The sequence below is a fragment of the Mauremys mutica genome, chromosome 2 (genome assembly GCF_020497125.1).
Source record: "Mauremys mutica isolate MM-2020 ecotype Southern chromosome 2, ASM2049712v1, whole genome shotgun sequence".
Taxonomy (NCBI): Eukaryota; Metazoa; Chordata; order Testudines; family Geoemydidae; genus Mauremys; species Mauremys mutica.
Genome location: NC_059073.1, coordinates 175668290 through 175692935, shown reverse-complemented (window position 1 = coordinate 175692935; position 24646 = coordinate 175668290). Strand labels below are relative to the sequence as shown.

Genomic DNA, 24646 nt, shown 5'->3' with positions numbered 1-24646 from the left:
GTTCCCAGATGATATTAATGGCGGTTGTGTATCTATCACACAGGTTGAGAGAAAAACAGCTGCTCATTATGAGGGAAGCTGGGATCAAACCCACCCTTAGGGACACATTAGCCTTTTCAACCCACAATGAGCTCAATACCGAGCTCACAGGGCATTGCTAAGCTTAATTAATTGTTTGTAAAGCACTTTGAAATATCCTCCAATGGAAGGTGTTACAAAAGTCCATATATTATTATTAGATTTAGTATTCTATCTTAATTATTTCCAATGTGCATGCCAGTTTAGTATCTAGGTGCCACACACTTTCGTGGCATTTCTGCTTTCCAATACTCTCTTGACCATTTGATAGCTGTTTTCTCAATTATTTTTCCACTGGCTTGCATTTTTTCAGTTTGCATCAAATTTTATTTCAATCCATATTTCCAGCTTCTCTTGTGATCAGCTACCATGGTGACTGTAAGATTAAAAATAAAAAGGTAGCCTCTTTGCAGTATTTCTCCTTATCCTCTGGAACACTTCCTAGTTGATTGTATCTGAACATTTAATTGAAGTAGTGTTTTGCTATTTTCCAGATCATTATTAATAAAGATGTTAGGAATAAAACAGAGCCTAACACTAATCTATGCAGTACTGCCCAGAACACTTCCTCACAATTCAGTACTCAGTGTTATTTATTATTTCCCTTTGTTTACTCGCCTTCAGCCAATTTTCAGTCCATGCATATTGGAATTTTATTGCAGGACATTTGGCCTGTTCTATTCATAATATTAAATCATGCTGTAATTGATATTATGGAATGCAGTTTGCCACCTATTGTAAATACACAGAAATTGAGTACAGTACAATATATATTGAATGTACTTAATTAACTTTGCATAGAAAAGAGGAAATAGCAAGATGGAAGCAGTAATTGAGTTTAGGAACACTGGCCCTAATTCATGAAAGCACTTGATCATATACTCATTGTAAACTCATGTATAACTTCATCCCTATTCAGCAAAGTAGTTGATCACACACTTTAAGTGCTTTGCTGAACTGGGGCTATTGTTAATGTTCAGTTTTCAATTTCAACATAGCAAATGCAATATACCATATCCCCCTGGGACAAGCACATTGCAGAATAAAAATGGTATTGTAATGTATCCAAAAATTGCCAGAAAACATTCAGTGCTAACAAAACTTTATTTGGTATGATGTCATACCACGTCACAACCAGCCCCCTCCCAAAACAATTACAGGATTCTACATTTGCCACATATCTGTAAACAGAAGATGTAGGTTATGGGCAGGTAGAAGAATTCACCAAAAAACATCAAGCACGGGATTGCTCTGAAAGCGATAAAATCTGTACTACAGAGAAACACTGCCCTAAACAGAAATAATTTGCACTAGGCAGCCATATCACCTGAACTTTGTGAGCAGCTTTAGGAGCACACAAGGACCATCCCTAACTGGCAAGGACTCATCACAAATGCAAGAAGTTCAAAAACTTCTGCTGTATGCTTGTATATGCCAGCATACACCACTTTCCCATCTGCCCCAAGAAAAGAACTAGTGGTTAGGCTCTGTACAAGTTAATTTTTACTCATGTCTCTGCATTATAATGCAATGATATTGCTTTTTTAGGAGAATGCTACAGGATTAGTTTGTATACTAGTTTTTATGTAGTTTTTCCAAAAATTTCAGCACCTTCTATTGCATTATCCCCAAGTCACATCTTACAGCTCCATGAAAGCTTGAAAAGCTTTAAATGTCTATGTTCTTTTATTTTTTTCTCAAATAATTTATTCTTATATGGTATCCCACTTTTTTTCATGGTATTGTGGCATTTCCATAGAGAGTGTAAAAATTTACACATTATGATTATATTGTATCTTCTGTTCTTTACACAAACATAATATGAATCTGTCTGGGGATTGGTCCTGCTTTGAGCAGGGGGTTGGACTAGATGACCTCCTGAGGTCCCTTCCAACCCTGATATTCTATGATTCTATGAAGGAACCACATGGACACAGTGGGGTGCCAAAAATGTGCACTGACTGCATATAACAGGGCTGGCCAACCTGTGGCTCTGGAGTCATATGCGTCTCTTCAGAAGTTAATATGCGGCTCCTTGTATAAGCACCGACTCCGGGGCTGGAGCTACAGGCGCCAACTTTCTAATGTGCTGGGGCGTGCTCACTGCTCAACCCCCGGCTCTGTGACAGGCCCTGCCTCCACTCCACCCCTTCCCGCCCCATCCCTTGAGTCTGTTGTGCCCTCACTCCTTCCCCCTCCCCCTCCCAGACCCTTTCGCACGCCACAAAACAGCTGATTGGGAGGTGCGGGGAGGGAGGGGAGGCACTGATCTGCAGGGCTGCTGGTAGGTGGGAGGCATGGGAGCAGGGGTGGGGAGCTGCTGACGTATTACTGTGGCTCTTTGGCAATGTACATTAGTAAATTCTGGCTCCTTCTCAGGCTCCGGTTGGCCACTCCTGGCATATAACATGTGAGTCCTAGCTACAGATAGACACTGCTGCTCTGGCAGGGTTCTGGTGGCTTCTGCAATATACACAGTTGGGTTTGCAAGGCTTACGCTCTGGTGCTAAAAATAGCCATGGTGATGTTCCCGCTTGGGCTGGAGCTCCAGGTCTGAAACCTGAGGAAGAGAGTGGGGCTCAGGGCATCCCACAGGAGCCTAACCTGTGGTTTCCTCCAGCCTGCCTTCACCTGTCCCTTCCCAGAGAGTGGGAACTTGCCTTGCTTTGCTCTCTGGGGTCTCCTCTCTCACTAAGTTCTCTTTCCTCTCTGTGTTGTTCTCCTGGACCATTTCCCAGCTGGGAGAACTAATTGTAACTGAGTCACCAAATCAGAATTAACTGGGGGTTGAATGCTAGATCACAGGCCAGGCTGAGTCTGACTCCCTTAAAGGGCCAGGCAGTCTGTGACAATGAACCACCTGGCTGATCCAGTAGGGCAATTCCAATGCTTCTGTGTGGTTTTGGAAACCCTTAGAAACAGTCATGCTATAGGTGACATGGGTAAGCTGATCTTTATATATTGTGAATATGTAAGAAAACAATAAAGCCAAACCCCAAGCAGGGGTAAATGTGGACTATATCCAACATGCATAGCTTCAGTTGAGGGGAGGAGAGGAACTCCTTTTATTTATAGCCTGGCTTTAAGATTTTTTTTCCTTCTTTTATTATTCAATGAAATAAGATAGTTAAGCTACTTAGGCCTGGTCTACACTAGGAGTTTATGTCGAATTTAGCAGCGTTAATTCGACTTAACCGTGCAGCCGTCCACACCAGGAAGCTAATTAGTTCGACCTAGAGGGCTCTTTAGTTCGAATTCTGTACTCCTCCCCAACGAGGGGAGTAGCGCCAAATTCGACATGGCTATGTCGAATTAGGCTAGGTGTGGACGGAAATCGACCTTAGTAGCTCTGGGAGCTATCCCACACTGCACCACTCTGTTGACGCTCTGGACAGCAGTCCGAGCTTGGATGTTCTGACCAGCCACACAGGAAAAGCCCCGGGAAAATTTGAATTCCTTTTCCTGTCTGGCCAGTTTGAATCTCATTTCCTGGTTGGACATCGGGGCAAGCTCAGCAGCACCGTCAACGATGTAGAGCTCTCCAGCAGAGGAGTCCAGGCAATCTCAGAATAGAAAGAGGGCCCCAGCATGGACTGTCCGGGAAGTCTTGGATCTGATCGCTGTGTGGGGCGATGAGTCTGTGCTTTCGGAGCTGCGCTCCAAAAAACGGAATGCAAAGACCTATGAGAAGGTCTCCAAAGCCATGGCACTCAGAGGATACAGCCGGGATACAACGCAGTGCCGCGTGAAAATCAAAGACCTGAGACAAGGCTACCAAAAAATCAAAGTGGCAAACGGACGCTCCGGAGCCCAGCCCCAGACATGCCGCTTCTACGAGGCACTGCATGCCATTCTCGGTGGGTCTGCCACAACTGCCCCACCAGTGAACGTGGACTCCGACGATGGGATAGTGTCGACGGCAGTTCCTCGGCGATGTTCGCGGACATCGGGAAGATGAGGAAGGAGATGAGGAGGAGGAGGCAGTCGACAGCGCTTACAACGCTGGTTTTCCCGACAGCCAGGATCTCTTCATCATCCTCACGGAGATCCCCTACCAACCCTCCCCAGCAGTTACCCCGGACCCTGAATCAGGGGAAGGATCAGTCGGTAAGTGCTTTAAACATGTAAACTTTTATTATTAATGTAACAGGAATCTGAACTATGTGAAAAGGAGGTCTATATATATGGGGCTAGAACAGAAATCCTCCTGGGAGATCTCCACGAAGCTCTCCTGGAGGTAATCGAAAAACCTCCGCATGAGGTTCCAGGGAAGAGCTGCCTTATTGGGTGCTCCGTGGTAGCACACTTTTCCGCGCCAGGCTATCCTCAGGTACTCTGGGAGCATTGCCTCCACGAGCATGGCAGCATAGGCCCCTGGTTGGTGCTGGCTTTCACGCAGCATGCGCTCTCTATCTCCTTCAGTGACCCTCCTCAGGGTGATCTCGCTTGGCGACTCCTGCATCTAATTAGGGAAATTACTGTAATGTTACGCCTGGTCCAAAGTATTTTTAAAAAATCTCCAGACAGACGGCGTAGCAGAGACTCAGCACGCTGCTGCGTGACAAGCATAACGGAAAGCCAAAGAATCAAATGGACGCTCATGGAGGGAGGGAGGGGGGACTGAGGATGCAAGCTATCCCACATTTCCTGCAGTCTCCGAAAAGCATTTGCATTCTTGGCTGAGCTCCCAATACCTGTAGGGTCAAACACATTGTCCACGGTGGTTCAGGGCAGAGCTCGTCAGTGTACCCCCACCCCCCACCCCCAGAAGGAAAAGGGAAAAACATCGTCTCTTGACTCTTTTAAATGTCACCCTATGTGTACTGAATGCTGCTGGTAGACGCGATGCTGCGGCACTATACTGTAGCATCCTCCCCCCCCCCGCCTCATGGGTGGCTGACAGTACAATATGACTGATATCCGTCGTCATCATCAGCCTTGCGGCAGATGGTGTAGTGCAATACGACTGCTATCCGTCCTCATCATCAGCCAATGAGTGCTACTGCTTCCCACTAGACGGTACAGAACGGCTGGTAACCGTCTTCATCATAGCAACAGGGGGCTGATCTCCATCAGCCCCTGCCCTTCATGTGTAAAGAAAAGATTCTGTACTGCCTGGACTATCATAGCAGCTGGAGGCTGCCTTCCCCTCATTTCATTTCACTAACAAGTCACTGTTTCTTATTCCTGCATTCTTTATTACTTCAGCACACAAATGGGGGGACACTGCAACGGTAGCCCAGGAAGGCTGGGGGAGGAGGGAAGCAACAGGTGGGGTTGTTGCAGGAGCACCCCCTGTGAATGGCATGCAGCTCATCATTCCTGCATGATCTGACATGGAGCAGCTGTGCTCTCTGGTTCTCTGATACACTGGATCTCTAGTACACTTGCCCCATATTCTAGGCAGGACTGATTCTATTTTTAGATACCATAAAGGAGGGATTGACTCGGGGAGTCATTCCCAGTTTTGTCTTTTGCGCCCCCAGCTGATCTCGGCCAGGGGCACCTATGACAGCAGCAGAAGGTATAGTGCAATAGGACTGGTAACCGTCATCTCATCGCCAATTTACAATGGCATGGTTGACGGTACAGAACAGCTGCTAACCATCTCTGCTGTCATGCAAAAGCAAATGAATGCTGCTGTGTAGCGCTGCTGAATCGCCTCTGTCCGCGGCATCTAGTACACATACGGTGACAGTGACAAAAGGCAAAACAGGCTCCATGGTTGCCACGCTATGGCATCTGCCAGGGCAATCCAGGGAAAAAGGGCACGAAATGATTGTCTGCCGTTGCTTTCCCGGAGGAAGGAACGACTGATGACAGTTACCCAGAACCACCCGCGACAATGATTTTTGCCCCATCAGGTACTGGGATCTCAACCCTGAATTCCAAGGGGCGGGGGAGACTGTGAGGGGATGGAACAGGGGCAGAGTTTGTGCTTTCCAGATTGCCTGCAGCAGGAGTGCGCACGAGATAGGTGCTGTGCATGGTCATGTTCACAGATACAGACTAGACTGTGTTCATTGTTTGCAAAAATGTATCTTTGCAAGGAATTCACTCCCTTTTCCCCATCACACAGCTTCGACTGTCTCCAGACCTGCCCCAGCATCCCCCTCACAGAGGCTGGCAAAGATTAGGTGGCGAAAGAAAAAGACACGGGACGAGATGCTCGCTGAACTTATGGGCTGCTCCCGAGCCGAGGCGGCCTAGCAGAGCCAGTGGAGGGAGAACCTCTCTCAGTACCAGCACTCACACAGCGAACGGGAGGAGAGGTGGCATGAGGAAGACAAGCAGGCGACTCAAACGCTGCTTGGACTAATGAGGGAGCAAACGGACACACTCCGGCGCCTTCTGGATGTTCTGCAGGACTGCAGGCAGGAGGACAGAGCCCCCCTGCAGTATATCTGCAACCGCCCTCCCCCGCCACAAAGTCCCATACCCCCCTCACCCAAAATAACAAGGAGGGGCGCCAGGGGCTGTGAAAACTGTCACCACACCCCAGCAGAGTGCTCAAGTACCCAAAAGCTCCCATTCCCTAAATTTTGAGAAGTCCTTCCCTTCCAGACTCACCCAAGCCCCAATCCCAGTTTCATCCACTAACTGTCTAGTTGATTATTAAAAATACTTTGCTGTTAATTACTGTTTCCGTCATGTTTTTGTACAGAAGACTGTGTTTGAAGTGGGGGTGGGGAAGGGGGTTGGTAATTGCATAGGACAGTCACCTTTACCAGGGTACAGACATGGGGGCAGGATCAGCAGCAGGTCACACACACAGTGCAGTCAGTAGGCACACTGGTCGGTCTGGGAGGTGGTTTCCATGTTCTGTGTGGGTGGTGGGGTACGTGACTTTGTAGCAGGGGAGGGCGGTTACAGATCTTATGCAGCGGTCCTTGTCCTGGACCACAGAGCCACTCAGCAGGGGAATCTGTAGTCGTCCTCCTCCACAACAAGAACACATAGCCCCCGCACACAGAGTCCCAAAAAGGAGGGATGGCAGGCTCCGTTGAAACAACCAGTCCGGCACTGCGGACCGCTCTAGGAGCAGGAGCCTGTCATTCCTCGAGTTTAGAGGCGGTCTTTACATCACTGCACACCCTACCCAGCACAGTCTGCGTTCCAGTTTCAAACCTTTAACGCAAAGTCATTAATAAAGAAATCTTTGTTAAGTAACAATGGAACATGTATTTTATTTTTACACGTGTGTTGGAAGGGGGGAAACGGGGTGAACGGTGTATGTAGGTGCAGAGGATAGTCAACAGTAACTGGGTAAAGAAACAGGGGCAGGTTCAGCTTCTTTGTAAAGAAACTGAACAGTCACAGGTCACACTGCTCGCTGAGGAACCTAGCTTTCAAACCCTCCCGGATGCACAGCGCTTCCCGCTGGGCTCTTCTAATCGCACGGGTGTCTGGCTGAGCGTAATCAGCAGCCAGGCGATTTGCCTCAACCTCCCATCCCGCCATAAAGGTCTCCCCCTTGCTCTCACAGACATTGTGGAGCACACAGCAAGCTGCAATAACAATGGGGATATTGGTTTCGCTGAGATCCGAGCGAGTCAGTAAGCTTCGCCATCTCCCCTTGAGACGTCCGAAAGCACACTCCAGCACCATTCTGCACTTGCTCAGCCGGTAGTTGAAGAGTTCCTTGTCACTGTCCAAGGCGCCTGTATAGGGCTTCATGAGCCAGGGCATTAGTGGGTAGGCTGGGTCCCCGAGGATCACTATAGGCATCTGCACATCCCCAACAGTTATTTTGTGGTCCGGGAAGAAACTACCTTCCTGCAGGCGTCTAAACAGACCAGAGTTCCTGAAAACATGCGCGTCATGAACCTTGCCCAGCCACCCGACGTTGATGTTGGTAAAACGTCCCCTATGGTCCACCAGTGCTTGCAGCACCATTGAAAAGTAGCCCTTTCGGTTAATATACTGGCTGGCCTGGTGGGCCGGTTCCAGGATAGGGATGTGAGTTCCATCTATAGCCCCTCTGCAGTTTGGGAATCCCATCGCGGTGAAGCCATCTATGATGACCTGGACGTTTCCCAGGGTCACTACCTTTGAGAGCAGGAGCTCAACGATTGCGTGGGCTACTTGCATCACAGCAACCCCCACAGTAGATTTGCCCATGCCAAAGTGGTTCGCTACTGACCGGTAGCTGTCTGGTGTTGCAAGTTTCCAGAGGGCTATGGCCACTCGCTTCTGCACAGTCAGGGCTGCTCGCATCCGGGTGTCCTTGCGCTTCAGGGCAGGGGACAGCAAGTCACACAGTTCAAGGAAAGTGCCCTTACGCATCCTGAAGTTTCGCAGCCACTGTTATTCATCCCAGACCTGCAGCACTATGCAGTCCCACCAGTCCGTGCTTGTTTCCCGGGCCCAGAATCGCCGTTCCACAGCATGAACATGACCCATTGCCACCATGATCTCCACGGCGCGGGATCCCGTGCTTTGTGAGAGGTCTGTGCCACTTCATGTCCTCACCGTGCTGCCGGAGCCTCCTCGTCCAATTTCTCAGCAGCTGACTGTGGAAGAGGTGGACGATAAGGTGCGAGGAGTTGACAATGGCCATAAGTGCAGCGATGATCACAGCGGGCTCCATGCTCGCAGTGCTGTGGCGTCCGTGCTGTCACTGACCAGAAAAGTGCGCGAACAGATTGCCCGCAGGCGCTTTCAGAGAGGGAGGGCGGGAGTGACGGTTCAATGATGACAGTTACCCAAAAGCACCCTCGACACATTTTTTCCCCCAGCAGACATTGGGGGCTCTACCCAGCATTCCAATGGGCAGCGGGGACTGCGGGAACTGTGGGATAGCTGCCCACAGTGCACCGCTTCCAATGTCGATGCTTGCCCCATTAGTGTGGACTCACAAAGTCGAATTAGTGTCCTTAGTGTGGATACACAAATTTGACTTCGTAAGATCAATTCCACAAATTCGACTTAAGTTGAATCGAACTACTCTTGTAGTGTAGACATACCCTTAAATATTTTCTTCAGTAGCCTCTACAGTTCTTTTTTCCATATGTAATACATCAGTTTTGCTTGTCATTTTGTTTTATAAATGAAAAATGTCTTTAGTTAAGATAGTATATTATTAAATTAAATTAAAAAATTAAAGCTGCTAATGAGTCACTAGTGCAGTAAATTGCAACTAATTTCTTGCTGTGTTTAAATAGTGTAAATTCTGGCAGTGAATTTGAAAAACAGAAATTAGAGCAATTACACAAGGATATTAAACAACTGAAATATTTTAGCATTGAGGCACTGGTGGCAATTCCATTGTGCACATGATAGTTGTGACTCCATCATTAAAACTCAGTTCTGTTTTGCAAAGAATACAAGGATTCTACCTCTGATTTGTGTGAAAAAATTTACAACACTTTGTAAGTACAGAATCTATTTTCTGAGATATTACAAATAAATCCATTTATTAGTTTACAATTAAATTAATTAAAAACTATGCTCTTTAACCAATGTAGTATTCATTAATTCATCTTCACTGATTTTAAGGCTAGATTATGATGATCCAGTCTGACCTCCTGCACAACACAGGGCACAGAATTTTTACTCAATGATTCCTGCATGAAGCCTATAAATTAAGACCACAGTTTTAACTTTACAGGTCAGTAATACCACAAGGAGAAAAATATGAAAAAAAAATGAGAGTGTCTTAAAACAGTTTAATCTAATCTGGGACCATGGACACTAAAATGCCTTAATTATAATCAGATGATTATTATATGGTGTCACTGTAACTACTGGCCAGAATAAAGTTTGTCTGTAGGGCTGGACAAAGGATTGAAATTCCATTTCACAAAAAAACTTTGAGATTTTGGCTTCATTTTGAATTGAAACAAAATCTGAATACTTTGAAGTTCTTTGCAAAGGAAAATGCTGAATTTTTTTTTTTGTGATCTACTGAAATACTGTGTTTCGACAACATTGAAATTTTTCACTATTGATTTTTATTTTTTATTTTGCTTTGGAATATACAATATAAAATTTAAAAAATCAAATTGTAAAGTTGTTTCAAACGCAAAAAATCAACCTATTTTGTTCCAAAAAGGTCAAAACATCCTATTTTGACATTACTGAAACTTTTTTTCCCTTTGAAAAAAAATATCAGTGAAATCAACTTGACTAGTGAAGTATTTCAATTTCAGTCTCCGTGTATTTCCAACTAACAATAGCTGTCTGGATGCCTTAACTGTGCATTTTTTAACTTATAGACTCACAGACTTAAGGTCAGAAGGGACCATTAGGGTCATCTAGTCTGACCTCCTGCACAATGCAGGCCACAGAGTCTCACCCACCCACTCCTGTAATAAACACCTAACCTATGCCTGAGTTATTGAAGTCCTCAAATTGTGGTTTAAGACCTCAAAGTGCAAAGAATCCTCCAGCAAGTGACCCGTGCCCCACGCTGCAGAGGAAGGCGAAAAACCTCCAGGGCCTCTGCCAATCTTCCCTGGAGGAAAATTCCTTCCTGACCCCAAATATGGCCATCAGTTAAACCCTGAGCATGTGGGCGAGACTCACCAGCCAGCACCCCGGGAAGAATTCTCTGTAGTAACTCAGATCCCACCCCATCTAGCATCCCATCACAGACCATTAGGCATATTTACCTGCTAATAATCAAAGATGAATTAATTTCCAAAATTAGGCTATCCCATCAGACCATCCCCTCCATAAACTTATCAAGCTAAGTCTTGAAGCCAGATATGTCTTTTGCCCCCACTACTCCACTTAGAAGGCTGTTCCAGAACTTCACTCCTCTAATGGTTAGAAACTTTTGTCTAATTTCAAGTCTAAACTTCCTAGTAACCAGTTTATATCCATTTGTTCTTGTGTCCACATTGGTACTAAGCTTAAATAATTCCTCTCCTTCCCTGATATTTATCCCTCTGATATATTTATAAAGAGCAATCATATCTCCCCTCAGCCTTCTTTTGGTTAGGCTAAACAAGCCAAGCTCTTTGAGTCTCCTTTCATAAGACAGGTTTTCCATTCCTTGGATCATCCTAGTAGCCCCTCTCTGTACCTGTTCCAGTTTGAATTCATCCTTCTTAAACATGGGAGACCAGAACTGTACACAGTATTCCAGATGAGGTCTCACCAGTGCCTTCTATAACGGTACTAACACCTCCTTATCTTTACTGGAAATACCTTGCCTGATGCATCCTAAAACCGCATTAGCTTTTTTAACGGCCATATCACATTGGCGGCTCATAGTCATCCTGTGATCAACCAAGACTCCAAGGTCCTTCTCCTCCTCTGTTACTTCCAACTGATGCGTCCCCAATTTATAACCAAAATTCTTGTTATTAATCCCTAAATGCATGACCTTGCACTTTTCACTATTAAATTTCATCCTATTCCTATTACTCCAGTTTACAAGGTCATCCAGATCTTCCTGCATGATATCCTGGCCCTTCTCTGTGTTAGCAATACCTCCCAGCTTTGTGTCATCCACAAACTTTATTAGCACATTCCCACTTTTTGTGCCAAGGTCAGTAATAAAAAGATCAAATAACATTGGTCCCAAAACCGATCCCTGAGGAACTCCACTAGTAACCTCCTTCCAGCCTGACAGGTCACCTTTCAGTATGACCTATTGTAGTCTCCCCTTTAACCAGTTCCTTATCCCCCTTTCAGTTTTCATATTGATCCCCATCTTTTCCAATTTGACTAATAATTCCCCATGTGGAAGTGTATTAAATGCCTTACTGAAATCGAGGTAAATTAGATCCACTGCGTTTCCTTTGTCTAAAAAATCTGTTACCGTCTCAAAGAAGGAGATCAGGTTGGTTTGGCATGATCTAGCTTTTGTAAAACCATGTTGTATTTTGTCCCAGTTACCATTGACCTCAATGTCCTTAACTACTTTCTCCTTCAAAAATTTTTCCAAGACCTTGCATACTATAGATGTCAAACTAACGGGCTTATAGTTACTAGGATCACTTTTTTCCCCCTTTCTTAAAAATAGGAACTATGTTAGCAATTCTCCAGTCGTATGGTACAACCCCGAGTTTACTGATTCATTAAAAATTTTTGCTAATGGGCTTCATGTGCCAGTTCCTTTAATATTCTTGGATGAAGATTATCTGGGCCCTCTGATTTTGTCCCATTAAGCCGTTTGAGTTTGGCTTCTACCTCAGATGTGGTAATATCTACTTCCATATCCTCATTCCCATTTGTCATCCTACCATTATCCCTAAGCTCCTCATTAGCCTCATTAAAGACTGAGGCAAAATATTTGTTTAGATATTGGGCCATGCCTAGATTATCCTTAACTGCCACTCCATCCTCAGTGTTTAGCGATCCCACTTTTTCTTTCTTTGTTTTCTTCTTATTTATATGGCTATAGAACCTGTTACTATTGGTTTTAATTCCCTTTGCAAGGTCCAACTCTACATGGCTTTTGGCCTTTCTCACTTTATCCCTACATGTTCTGACTTCAACAAGGTAGCTTTCCTTGCTGATCTCTCCCATCTTCCACTCCTTGTAGGCTTTCTGCTTTTTCTTAATCACCTCTCTGAGATGCTTGCTCATCCAGCTTGGTCTACAACTCCTGCCTATGAATTTATTCCCGTTTCTTGGGATGCAGGTTCTGATAGTTTCTGCAACTTTGACTTGAAGTAATTCCAGGCCTCCTCCACCTTTGGATCCACAAGTTCTTCAATCCAATCCACTTCCCTAACTAATTTCCTTAATTCTTTAAATTAGCCCTTTTGAAGTAAAAAACCCTAGTCCCAGATCTATTTTTGTTTATCCTTCCATCTAGTTTGAACTGAATTAGCTCATGATCGCTCGAACCAAGTTTGTCCCCTACAACCATTTCTTCTATGAGGTCCTCACTACTTACCAAAACCAAATCTAAAATGGCATCCCCTCTTGTTGGTTCAGCAACTACTTGGTGAAGGAATCCATTAGCTATCGCATCCAGAAAAATCTGAGCCCTATTATTATTACTAGCACTTGTCCTCCAGTCTATATCTGGGAAATTAAAGTCTCCCATGATCACACAATTCCCATTAGTGTTTACTTCATTAAAAACATTAAAGAGATCTCTATCCATTTCCAAATCGGATCCCGGCAGTCTGTAGCACACCCCAAACACTATCTCAGGGGAGGCTCTAGTAGCTTTCTCCCCAATGTGATTTTTGCCCAGACAGACTCTGTCTTATCCATTCCATCACTTCTTATTTCTTTACAGTCTAACTCATCACTGATATAAAATGCTACTCCACCACCTTTGCCTTTATTTCTGTCTTTCCTAAACAGCACATAGCCTTCAATACCTGTACTCCAATCATGACTACTATTCCACCATGTTTCTGTTATGCCTATAATATCCAGTTTCACTTCCTGCACCAGTAGCTCTAGTTCCTCCATTTTGTTACCTAGGCTCCTCGCATTAGTGTACAAACATCTTAATTTTTGCCATTTGGCTTCACTGACATTCTTTACCCGATTAGGCACAGACATTCTACTGCCAGTACCACCTGTTAGACTGGTATCTACACTATCCTTCCTCCTTATGTCCATTCTCCTACCCATGGCTGTATCCTTTCTTACTTTGTTTTCTTCCCTCTCAATGTTAAATTCCGGCATGGAGATTACCTGGACATCTCCCAACCATCTCCCCCAAATTCCTAGTTTAAAGCTCTCTTAATCAGTTGTGCCAGCCTCCATCCTAGAAGTCTATTTCCCTCCTTACTCAGGTGAAGTTCATCCTGAGAGAACAGTCCTCTGTCCATGAATGCTTCCCAGTGGCCATACATCCCAAAGCCCTCTTTATAGCACCACTGCCTGAGCCATCTGTTGATCGACATAATCTTGTCACACCTTTGTTGCCCTTCTCTAGGAACAGGCAGAATCCCACTGAAGATCACCTGAGCCTCGATTTCCTTAAGCGTCTTCCCCAGCCTGGCATAGTCTCCCTTGATACGTTCCAGTGAGAATCTAGCCATATCATTCATTCCCACATGAAGGACAAATCAGCGGATTCTTTCCTGCTCCTGTTAGGATCCTTTTCAGGATCAGGTCTACATCCCATACCTTAGCACCCGGCAGACAGCACACCCTTGTGTTTTCCGGATCAGCTTTAGTTACAGGCCTGTCTATTCTTCTCAGTAAGGAGTCCCCAATCACGTAGACCTGCCTCTTCCTGGTGACGGTGCAATTCTCCAGTCTATCCCCTGTTCCCTCTGGCTGCAAGTCCTCTCGATTTCTGTTGTCCCTTGCAGTCCTCCACAACCCATCCCGTATCCTCCTGGGGCTCATATTTGGTGTTATCTCCATTGACTTTTCCCTTCTTCCTATAGGACTAGCTGCTCTTCTCTTCTTCCTTGCCCTCTCACCTTCAGCGACCACCTGCTGTGCCCCTTCTTCATTTTTCAACTCTGCAAACCTGTTCTTGAGCTCTATTTCTCCTTCACTGGCCCATCTTTTCTTCTGCCTAGTTCGCTTAGCCATATGCTTCCACCGTCCACTTTTCTCACCCAGCAGTCTCCCCTCAGAATTCTTTGGTCCTGCTTCCATCTGCAAGTCTGAGCTTTTCCCTTCAGCCTCCTAATGTCTTTGCTCCATCATCTGCTCGAACCCCCTTCTAAACTCAGCAAGAGTTTCCACCTGCATCTCCAGTCCTCGGATCTTTTCTTCCATCAGCTGTATCAGGTGGCACTTCATGCAGATGAATCTCTTTTCAGGTACCCTCTCCAGGATCATGTACATGCCGCAGCTTCCACATCCAGTCATCCTCACTGTGTCTTTCACTGCTGCCTCTGTATCGGCCATAGCCTTCCCACCTAAAACCTATTAGTCCAGGAAACACAAACCAAAGCAAACCACCACCACCACGTACAGCAAAACAAACCCAACGGGCACCAGAACACCGGCAGAACACCACCCACTCCCTTCACTAGCCTGTCAATTCCTCTGCCTAGGTCTCTTAGTCTTCCCCACAAACTCCCCCTGTAAACTACCACTGAAACTCCCCTGTTTACAGCTCTGTTTGCTGGCTCCTGTGCCGCTGCAGCTGTCTATGCCGCTGCCTAACTGGCTGGCTACCTTTATAGGACCCCTAAGTAGAGAAGTCCCGCCCCCTAATCAGGGCTCAGCTTTTCTCCCAGCACACTGCCCCTACCAGCCTCCACACATATAACTACAAAATACAATACACAAAATACAAAAAACTCCTCCTCCAACAGAACTCCCACTGAAACGCCCCTGTTTACAGCTCTGTTTGCTGGCTCATGTTCGCATTTATTTTTAATGTAACCTTAACTCTGAATTTTCTGGGTTTATAATGCTTGGTTTGGGGATAATTACACCACCACTGTCATATTTTTTAACCTTTAATCTTAAATTAAGGTTACATACTCTTATCCATAACTCCATTTTAACATAGTTTTTTGTCTTGAAATTTTAAACTAAAGAGACTGATTCCACCTCGCTTAACAGAGCTCCTGGTTTAAGGATATTAAGTTGCCAGCATTACATCATCAGAACAAACTCAATAGATGATCAGTGCACTTTAGGGCAGGACTTGTTATCCAGAAACTTCTAAGAGCTGATAAGCCCTTCTGTGAATATTAGCTTCCTAATACCAAATGTTTGCTAACCAAAGAGTAATGAAAAATAAAGTCACATAATATTTCATTTCTTCTATAGATTTATCTGGAAGCATTTTAATTCAAACATTATATGTAATATTCTCAGGCACTGGGCTGAGTACAATCTTATGGTTTTGTTCAAGGACAATGATTTTGTGTAATTTAAGTATCATTTGTGTTATTTTTGGAAAGAATTTCCTTTATCTTTTCTTGTAAGTATGTTCCTCTTATCTCCTGCCCTATCTGATATGAAGAGTACATTTTATTCCTGAAGAAAGGATGGTTTCTGAATTTTGCTTGGGTGCCTCTGTTTCTACAGGAAAGCCAGAAAGAGCATCTGCCCTCTCATGTTCTAAAGAAGACTAATATTGACTGTCATAAAGATATCTGACCAATATAAAACATCATCAAAGCAATATATCAGCTGCAAAAGAAAGTACCTCAGTTTTGTTCCTTGTATTTTAAATAAAGGTTTATAGTCAGTTGTTAAAATAATATCTCTACAGTATAGGTCATGACAAGCTATAATCAAAATGTCGCACTGTAATCGTAGTTGCCATAAGTGTATATATGTTCTTACATTATGCAACTCATTCTATCTGGGACCAACAAAGTAACTTACTTGGAAACTCCATTGTTTGCAGCATGCGGTAGACATCCTTCTTGGCAATACTGACCAATGACCTCCATTGGTTCCCTGTTTAATTGTAGACTCAAGCCTTGTCTATAAATGAACTTGCATCAGTTTAATTAAATTAGGCCTGGTCTACACTAGGACTTTAATTCGAATTTAGCAGCGTTAATTCGAATTAACCGCGCACCCGTCCACACCAGGAAGCCATTTAATTCGACCTAGAGGGCTCTTTAGTTCGAATTCGGTACTCCACCCCGACGAGGGGAGTAGCGCTAAATTCGACATGGCTATGTCGAATTAGGCTAGGTGTGGATGCAAATCGAACTTAGTAGCTCCGGGAGCTAGCCCACACTGCACCACTCTGTTGACGCTCTGGACAGCAGTCCGAGCTCAGATGTTCTGATCAGCCATACAGGAAAAGCCCCGGGAAAATTTGAATTCCTTTTCCTGTCTGGCCAGTTGGAATCTCATTTCCTGTGTGGACGTCGTGGCGAGCTCAGCAGCACTGGCAGCGATGCAGAGCTCTCCAGCAGAGGAGTCCATGCAAAGAGGGCCCCAGCATGGACTGACCGGGAAGTCTTGGATCTGATCGCTGTGTGGGGAGATGAGTCTGTGCTTTCGGAGCTGCGCTCCAAAAAACGGAATGCAAAGACCTACGAGAAGGTCTCCAAAGCCATGGCACTCAGAGGATACAGCCGGGATGCAACGCAGTGCCGCGTGAAAATCAAGGACCTGAGACAAGGCTACCAAAAAATCAAAGCGGCAAACGGACGCTCCGGAGCCCAGCCCCAGACATGCCGCTTCTACGAGGCACTGCATGCCATTCTCGGTGGGTCTGCCACCACTGCCCCACCAGTGACCGTGGACTCTGAGGATGGGATAGTGTCGACGGGCAGTTCCTCGGCGATGTTCGCCGATGGGGAAGATGAGGAAGGGTTTGTGGAGGACGAGGCAGGCGACAGCGGTTACAATACTGCTTTCCCTGACAGCCAGGATCTCTTCATCACCCTCACAGAGATCCCCTACCAACCCTCCCCGGCCGTTAACCCGGACTCCGAATCAGGGGAAGGATCAGTCGGTAAGTGCTATAAACATGTAAACATTTATTTTTTAACAAAACAGGAATAAAAACTATATGAAAAGAAGGTCAATGCATATAGGGATCGAACAGAAATCCTCTTGGGACAGTTCTACGAAGCTCTCGGAGAGGTACTCGAAAAGCCTCCGCAGGAGGTTCCTGGGGAGAGGTGCCTTATTGGGTGCTCCGTGGAAGCACACTCTTCCGCGCCAGGCCATCCTGAGGTATAGTGGGAGCATTGCCTCGACCAGCATGGCAGCATAGGGCCCTGGTCTGTGCAGGGATTCACGCAGCATGCGCTCTCTGTTTCTCCTGGAGACCCGCCTCAGGGTGATCTCGCTCGGCGACTGCTGCATCTAATTAGGGGAATTACTTTAATGTTACTATTGTGAATGCTTGACTTTTCCTTTGCATAACAATGACCGTCGTTTAACAGCCACGTGTTGGAGGCTGCAGAGGAAAAGCATACAGGGATCTTTCCCGGGGACAGCCGCGAGGGGCTGGAACAGGGTCAGACTTTATGCTTTCCAGATTGCCTGCAGCAGGAGGGCACTGCTATCCATTAACTGTTAAGCAGCCTAAAGTTTACGGCTTACCAGGCCTGGCTGCTACACGGATTCTGCTGTCCTGCCCCGCTTGTCCGATCTCCAGTGCAAGACCCCAGGCAATGAAAGCGAATGCCGAAAATTCGAACTTGTCCTGAGAGCACATGAGATTAGGTGCCCTGTATGGTCTTGTTCACAGAAACTGAGTAGACTGTGTTCAGTGTTAGCAAACATGTATCTTTGCAAGGAAATCACTTCCTTTTTCCCATCACACAGCTGCGGCTCTTTCCCGAACTGCCCCGGCATCCCCCTCACAGAGGCTGGCGCAGATTAGGCGGCGAAAGAAAAAGACTCGGGACGAGATGTTCGCTGAACTGATGGCCTGCTCCAGAGCCGAGGCGGCCCAGCAGAGCCAGTGGAGGGAGACCCTCTCTCAGCAGCAGCGCTCACACAGCGAACGGGAGGACAGGTGGCGGCAGGAAGACCAGCAGGCGACTCAAACGCTGCTTGGACTAATGAGGGAGCAAACGGACACGCTCCGGCGCCTTGTGGATGTTCTGCAGGACTGCAGGCAGGAGCAGAGAGCCCCCCTGAACTGTATCTGCAACCGCCCTCCCCTGCCACAAAGTCCTGTCCCCCCCTCACCCAAAATCACAAGAAGGAGGGGCGCTAGGGGCCGTGAAAACTGTCACTCCACCCCAGCAGAGCGCTCATGTACCAAACAGCTCTCATTCCCTAAAGTATGAGAATTGCTTGCCTTCCTGGCTCACCCGATACCAAATCCCAGTTTCATCCCCCAACTGTGTAGTTGAGTATTAAAAATAGTTTGCTGTTCATTACTGTTTCCGTCATGTTTCTTTGCAGAAGACTTTGTGTGAAGGGGGGGGAGGGGTTTGTTAATTGCATAGAACAGCCACCATTAACAGGGTACAGACATGGGGGCAGGATCAACAGCAGGTCACACACAGAGTGCAGTCACTAGGCACCCGGGTCACTCTGCGAGGTGTCTGCTGCCCCAGGTCAGTCTGGGAGGTGTATGTTGCCCCAGGGTCCAAGCGCCTGGCATCCACAAATGGCAAGGCAGGTTGCCCTTACCATGCCCTTCCACCCTAGCCATGAACCTCTCCGATGCCCTGAGCCCCAGCCAGAGCCATCATCCCCCCACACCTACTCATCCTTCCCACACACCCCTCACCCCTTCCTGCAAACCCACCCCTTCCTGCACACCCTCCGGTAACCGTCCTCCCCCCAGAGACCGCTGTAGGAGCAGGAGCCTGTCAGTCCTCGAGTGTAGAAGCGGTCTGTACATCACTGCACACCGTACCCACCACAGTCTGCGTCCCCGTTGGAACCCTTGAACGAGAATTCATTAGTAAAGAAAACTTTGTTAATTAAAAATGTTCCAATAACTTTATTTTTAAACGTCTGTTGGAAGGGGGGAAACCTGGTGAACGGGGTATGTAACCGCTGAAAAAAGTCAATAGTAACTGAAACAGGGGCAGGTTCAGCTTCTCTGTAAAGAGACTGGACAGTCATAGGTTACCCTGCTCTCTGAGGAACCTAGCTTTCAAACCCTCCCGGATGCACAGCGCTTCCCGCTGGGCTCTTCTAATCGCACGGGTGTCTGGCTGAGCGTAATCAGCAGCCAGGCGATTTGCCTCAACCTCCCATCCCGCCATAAAGGTCTCCCCCTTGCTCTCACAGACATTGTGGAGCACACAGCAAGCTGCAATAACAATGGGGATATTGGTTTCGCTGAGATCCGAGCGAGTCAGTAAGCTCCTCCATCTCCCCTTGAGACGTCCGAAAGCACACTCCACCACCATTCTGCACTTGCTCAGCCGGTAGTTGAAGAGCTCCTTGTCACTGTCCAGGGCGCCTGTATAGGACTTCATGAGCCAGGGCATTAGCGGGTAGGCTGGGTCCCCGAGGATCACTGTAGGCATCTCCACATCCCCAACACTTACTTTGTGGTCCGGGAAGAAAATACCTTCCTGCAGGCGTCTAAACAGACCAGAGTTCCTGAACACACGCGCGTCATGAACTTTGCCCGGCCACCCGACGTAGATGTTGGTAAAACGTCCCCTATGGTCCACCAGTGCTTGCAGCACCATTGAAAAGTAGCCCTTTCTGTTAATATACTGGCTGGCCTGGTGGGCCGGTCCCAGGATAGGGATGTGAGTGCCATCTATAGCCCCACCGCTGTTTGGGAATCCCATCGCAGCGAAGCCATCTATGACGACCTGGACGTTTCCCAGGGTCACTACCTTTGAGAGCAGTAGGTCAACGATTGCGTGGGCTACTTGCATCACAGCAACCCCCACGGTAGATTTGCCCACGCCAAAGTGGTTCGCTACTGACCGGTAGCTGTCTGGCGTGGCAAGTTTCCAGAGGGCTATGGCCACTCACTTCTGCACAGTCAGGGCTGCTCGCATCCGGGTGTCCTGGCGCTTCAGGGCAGGGGACAACAAGTCACACAGTTCAAGGAAAGTGCCCTTACGCATCCTGAAGTTTCGCAGCCACTGTGATTCATCCCAGACCTACAGCACTATGCGGTCCCACCAGTCCGTGCTTGTTTCCCGGGCCCAGATCGCCGTCCCATAGCATGAACGTGACCCATTGCCACCATGCTCTCCGCGGCGCGGGATCCCGTGCTTTGTGAGAGGTCTGTGCCACTCTCACACTTCATGTCCTCACTGCGCTGCCGGAGCCTCCTCGCCCGATTTCTCAGCAGCTGACTGTGGAAGAGGTGGAGGATAAGGTGCGAGGAGTTGACAACGGCCATAAGTGCAGCGATGATCACAGCGGGCTCCATGCTCGCAGTGCTGTGGCGTCTGCGCTGTCACTGACCAGAAAGGTGCGGTAACAGATTTCCCGCCGGCGCTTTCAGGGAGAGAGGGCGGGAGTGACGGTTGAATGACGACAGTTACCCAAAACCACCCTCGACACATTTTTCCCCCAGCAGGCATTGGGGGCTCTACCCAGCATTCCAATGGGAAGCGGGGACTGCGGGAAGTGTGGGATAGCTGCCCAGAATGCACCACTTCCAATGTCGACGCTTGCCCCGTTAGTGTGGACTCAGAAAGTCGAATTAGTGTCCTTAGTGTGGATACACAAATTCGAATTCATAAGGTCGAATCCACAAATTCGACCTAAGTTAAATCGAACTACTCTTGTAGTGTAGACATACCCTTAGATTAGTTAATTGGATACAAACCCCTGTGTGGATGATTTTATTTTGGTTTCAGAGTGGTTAACTTTGGCTCAACTAAAACCAGTTCCTTCCTGACTATAAGTAAACCAAAATGAGTGTCCACATGGCCTTTTGCACTGGTTTAACTAGATCAATTTAAAATCACGCCTTAGTTAACTTGTGAAACTCTGCATAAAGACATGTCCTCAGTTTAAAATCCTGGTCCTACTCTACAGTAGACTATATCTTAGAGATCATATTTACACAGAAATCAATGGACTATCACTTCTGTAAAGTTAAACATGCGGGACAGTATTTGCAGGATTGGTGCCTACGATAGTTTACAACCTAGGTTGAAAACAGTTCTAGAATACTTGCATATAATGAACTTCTTTTAGGTCGAGAGGACTGGAAGAAAGTTTTGTAGTAAGCTACCATCAGGAAACGTATAGTAATGTTTAATTGACAAAGAAAACATGTATGCTCAGAAAATCATAATAGACCACAGTTCTGATTAGGTGCTGCACTACACAGGCAGTTTTCAATAACTAACAAATTTATAATTTCAAAATTTAGAAGTGCAGTTACACTTAAGACTGGAACCAGGGACCAAAACCTGAGAAGTTCTGAGCACCTGCAAGTTCCACTGGCTTCAATGGCAGATGCAGGTGCTCTGGACTGCTCAGAATTTGGACCCAGATTTCTGAAAATCCTGGCAAAAGAAGTAAAAGCATCAATGTTAAAATGTACAGAATAATTGACAGAGAACATACATATAATATGCCAAAAATTATCCCTTTTGCACAAAACATAAAGCTGTTTGCAAGAGCTTCTTAAGTTAGAGAATTTGAAGTTACTTACTGTGCAAAGTGTCTCAAATGTCTTTTCAGAGACAAAGGATCCATCAAGGCCAAAAAGAAAAATTGATGCATAGGAAAGCATCCCTCCAAGGATAATAAGGTTGTTCATGTAGGGACTGGACATCTTTATTAGCCTACAGGCAGACGCAGATGGTGCATTAAATAGAAAAAGACAACAGTTAGATGATTCAAACCATAATGAACAGTTTCATATAAAATTAATTAAAACAGATGACCGACCCTACTTGTGGAATTCTACTAGAAATCTAGAAATATGCAAATTAATTTGTGCTTTCCAAAAAAAGTTGGATAAGCATATTAATTGTTAAGGGTTTTGATCTTCTCTGCTACAGCTACTCCCTACTTTACACATTGGTTAATTAGCTAGGGTTTATGTTAATAACACACAGTGGAAAAGATTAATTTTTCAAACAGAATAAAAGGATTTGATCTAATGGATAGTTAATATCTTTCAGCACAAAGCTGTTATATAGTAACTTCAATTAAAGCAAATAACATTTTTAAAATATTGTCTTCCCAATGTGATGTTCTCTTCATATAATTTTAGTATCTACAAATGTGGTACTTAAATATGAAAAAAAAGGAAAAATTAAAAAGATAATGTACATTTCTTACTTCTGATTTCTGTTTTTGATGTTAAAGAACAAAAAAGCACTGGCCATGATCATTCCTAGGATAGTGAGTGCTGAAAGAATACTGTAGAGAGGCAAGGAGATCTTACGCAGCTGTTCTTGTATAATCGTTTTGTCCTTTGGAGGCTCCAATCCTAAAATTTCAAGAAGAAAAAAGCTAAAGCCCACATAGAGATTGAATTCTTGTGAAAAAATATATCCCTTCCATTACCCCCAGAAGATCTAAAGACAGTGGGCCATATTCATCCCTGAGGTAAAGCCATTTACTTCAACGGAGATATACCAGATAGTCAAGAAAGGTTTGGACTTCTGAAATGATATAATAATACCCTGTTGGAAGGAGAAAGTCCCAATTCAGGAAAGCTTTAAGCATGTGCTTAATTTCCTTATTCAGGAAAACAAATAAGCACTGCAACACACATGCTTAAATGCTTTTCTGAATTTGAGATGACACAAGTATTCACACACTAAAAATATTCTTTCCTAGTCTACTTTTATTTACAGCTAGTCAAACCCTAAACTCCTTATTAGGGTTCCAGTAAGTCCTTATTCACTGAAATCACTAGCAATTTGCCTAAGTTAAAACTGAGTGAGTACTTCAAAATTTGATCCAATATTTTGTCATCAAGCAAGGAATGACCAAAAAGGAAAAACAGCAGCAAGCCATTACAGCTCCCTTGTGATACCATATATATGGGAAAGAATATGGCCTTGTGTGTGTTAACTCTGCCGTAAACAAATTCAAATCCAAGTTTTAGAATATATGATTGGGTTGTCAGTCAAAGTCATTACATCCAACCCCAGCCAGTTCCCATGCCATTTGGGGGCTACCTGGCTTAAGAAAAAGAGTAATTTTGAGACAGTGTAACAGTTTTCTATATTTCCACTTCAGCTGATATTCACCTGTGTGCAGAGGGATTGTGAAAGACCCTCCATATTACTTAAGCCACACAGAAGGGGTTCAGTGCCTGATTGTCTCTTCACAATGGAAAAGGTATCCATGTCAATTCCATATAGGGCAGTGTCAAAGGCTGACTTGACTTTGCCTCCTGACTCAAACCCTGACACCTAATTTGGACTCTGACCCTTGGTATCAACCCTGGCCTGGACGTGACTTAATTCCTCAGCTACTCTTAGTCTCAGGTTTGCCCTTGCTCTGTCCTTGAGCGGATCGTGATAGTAAGTTTCATTCTTGGATATGTTCCTGATACCTGGAGGTGAACTGGTAACAAGGTGGCATGGTTCCAACATGCATCTTTGGTCACTAAAAAATTCTTCCTGCAAAAATGAAAAAGGTCGATCCCCACCAAATATTGATGCCTGGCTCAGTGATGTGGCTGACATTCAGCTACTGGATGACTGGCATTCCACAGAAGGGGAATGCCCAAAAAATTCAAAGCAATTTGGGCTGAATTTTTAAAGCTCAGTGATTAATGCAGCCCTGGGAGATAGATATGTTGCTTCACTTCCTTCCCTTTGTCCTAGTCTTTTCTTTCTTACTTTGTGTATTATGAAGGCCTCCCATGGGCCTTCATCTTTTAAAACAGTCTCAGTGGTTGAAACCTCCCCATGCAGCGTGCAGCAAACTCTTAATCCTGTTTTGCCACAACTGAGTTTGTCAACTTTTGTGAAATGTGATTGTTTTCATTTCGTAAATAGGGTTAGAGATGGATTAACACACTATTCTACCATAACCACACTTCTAACTGCTGACTAAAAAAAGAAGGGCATAATGGGTGAGAGGTTTGAAAAAAAACCAATAGAAAAAACTAAGTTGGCACCTCTCATCATTTCTTACAGGATAAACCATCATTACTCTCCAAACCATTCCAAGACAGTTAAAAAACAACCATGAAGCATACAGATATATATCTATGATTTTATAAGAAAATTAACTTGGAAAAATATTTTAAAACACTTCCTATGTTTTTCCTTCCTGAATCTGGCTTGAATACATTTCCAAATGGGTCATCAGTATTGAGCTGATCAAGTGGTGTAGA

At 45.5% G+C, this 24646-nt stretch overlaps 1 protein-coding gene across 1 annotated transcript in view; it reads right to left on the bottom strand.

Annotated features, from left to right (window-relative positions):
• GABBR2 (gamma-aminobutyric acid type B receptor subunit 2) overlaps positions 1-24646 on the bottom strand; it is a 940989-nt gene that overhangs the window by 291999 nt on the left and 624344 nt on the right. The window contains exons 10-11 of the mRNA XM_045004115.1: positions 22630-22780; positions 21995-22127 (exon numbers count right to left, since the gene is read on the bottom strand). Of these exons, the coding sequence (XP_044860050.1) occupies positions 21995-22127; positions 22630-22780 (284 nt within the window). The remainder of the gene's footprint in view (positions 1-21994; positions 22128-22629; positions 22781-24646) is intronic.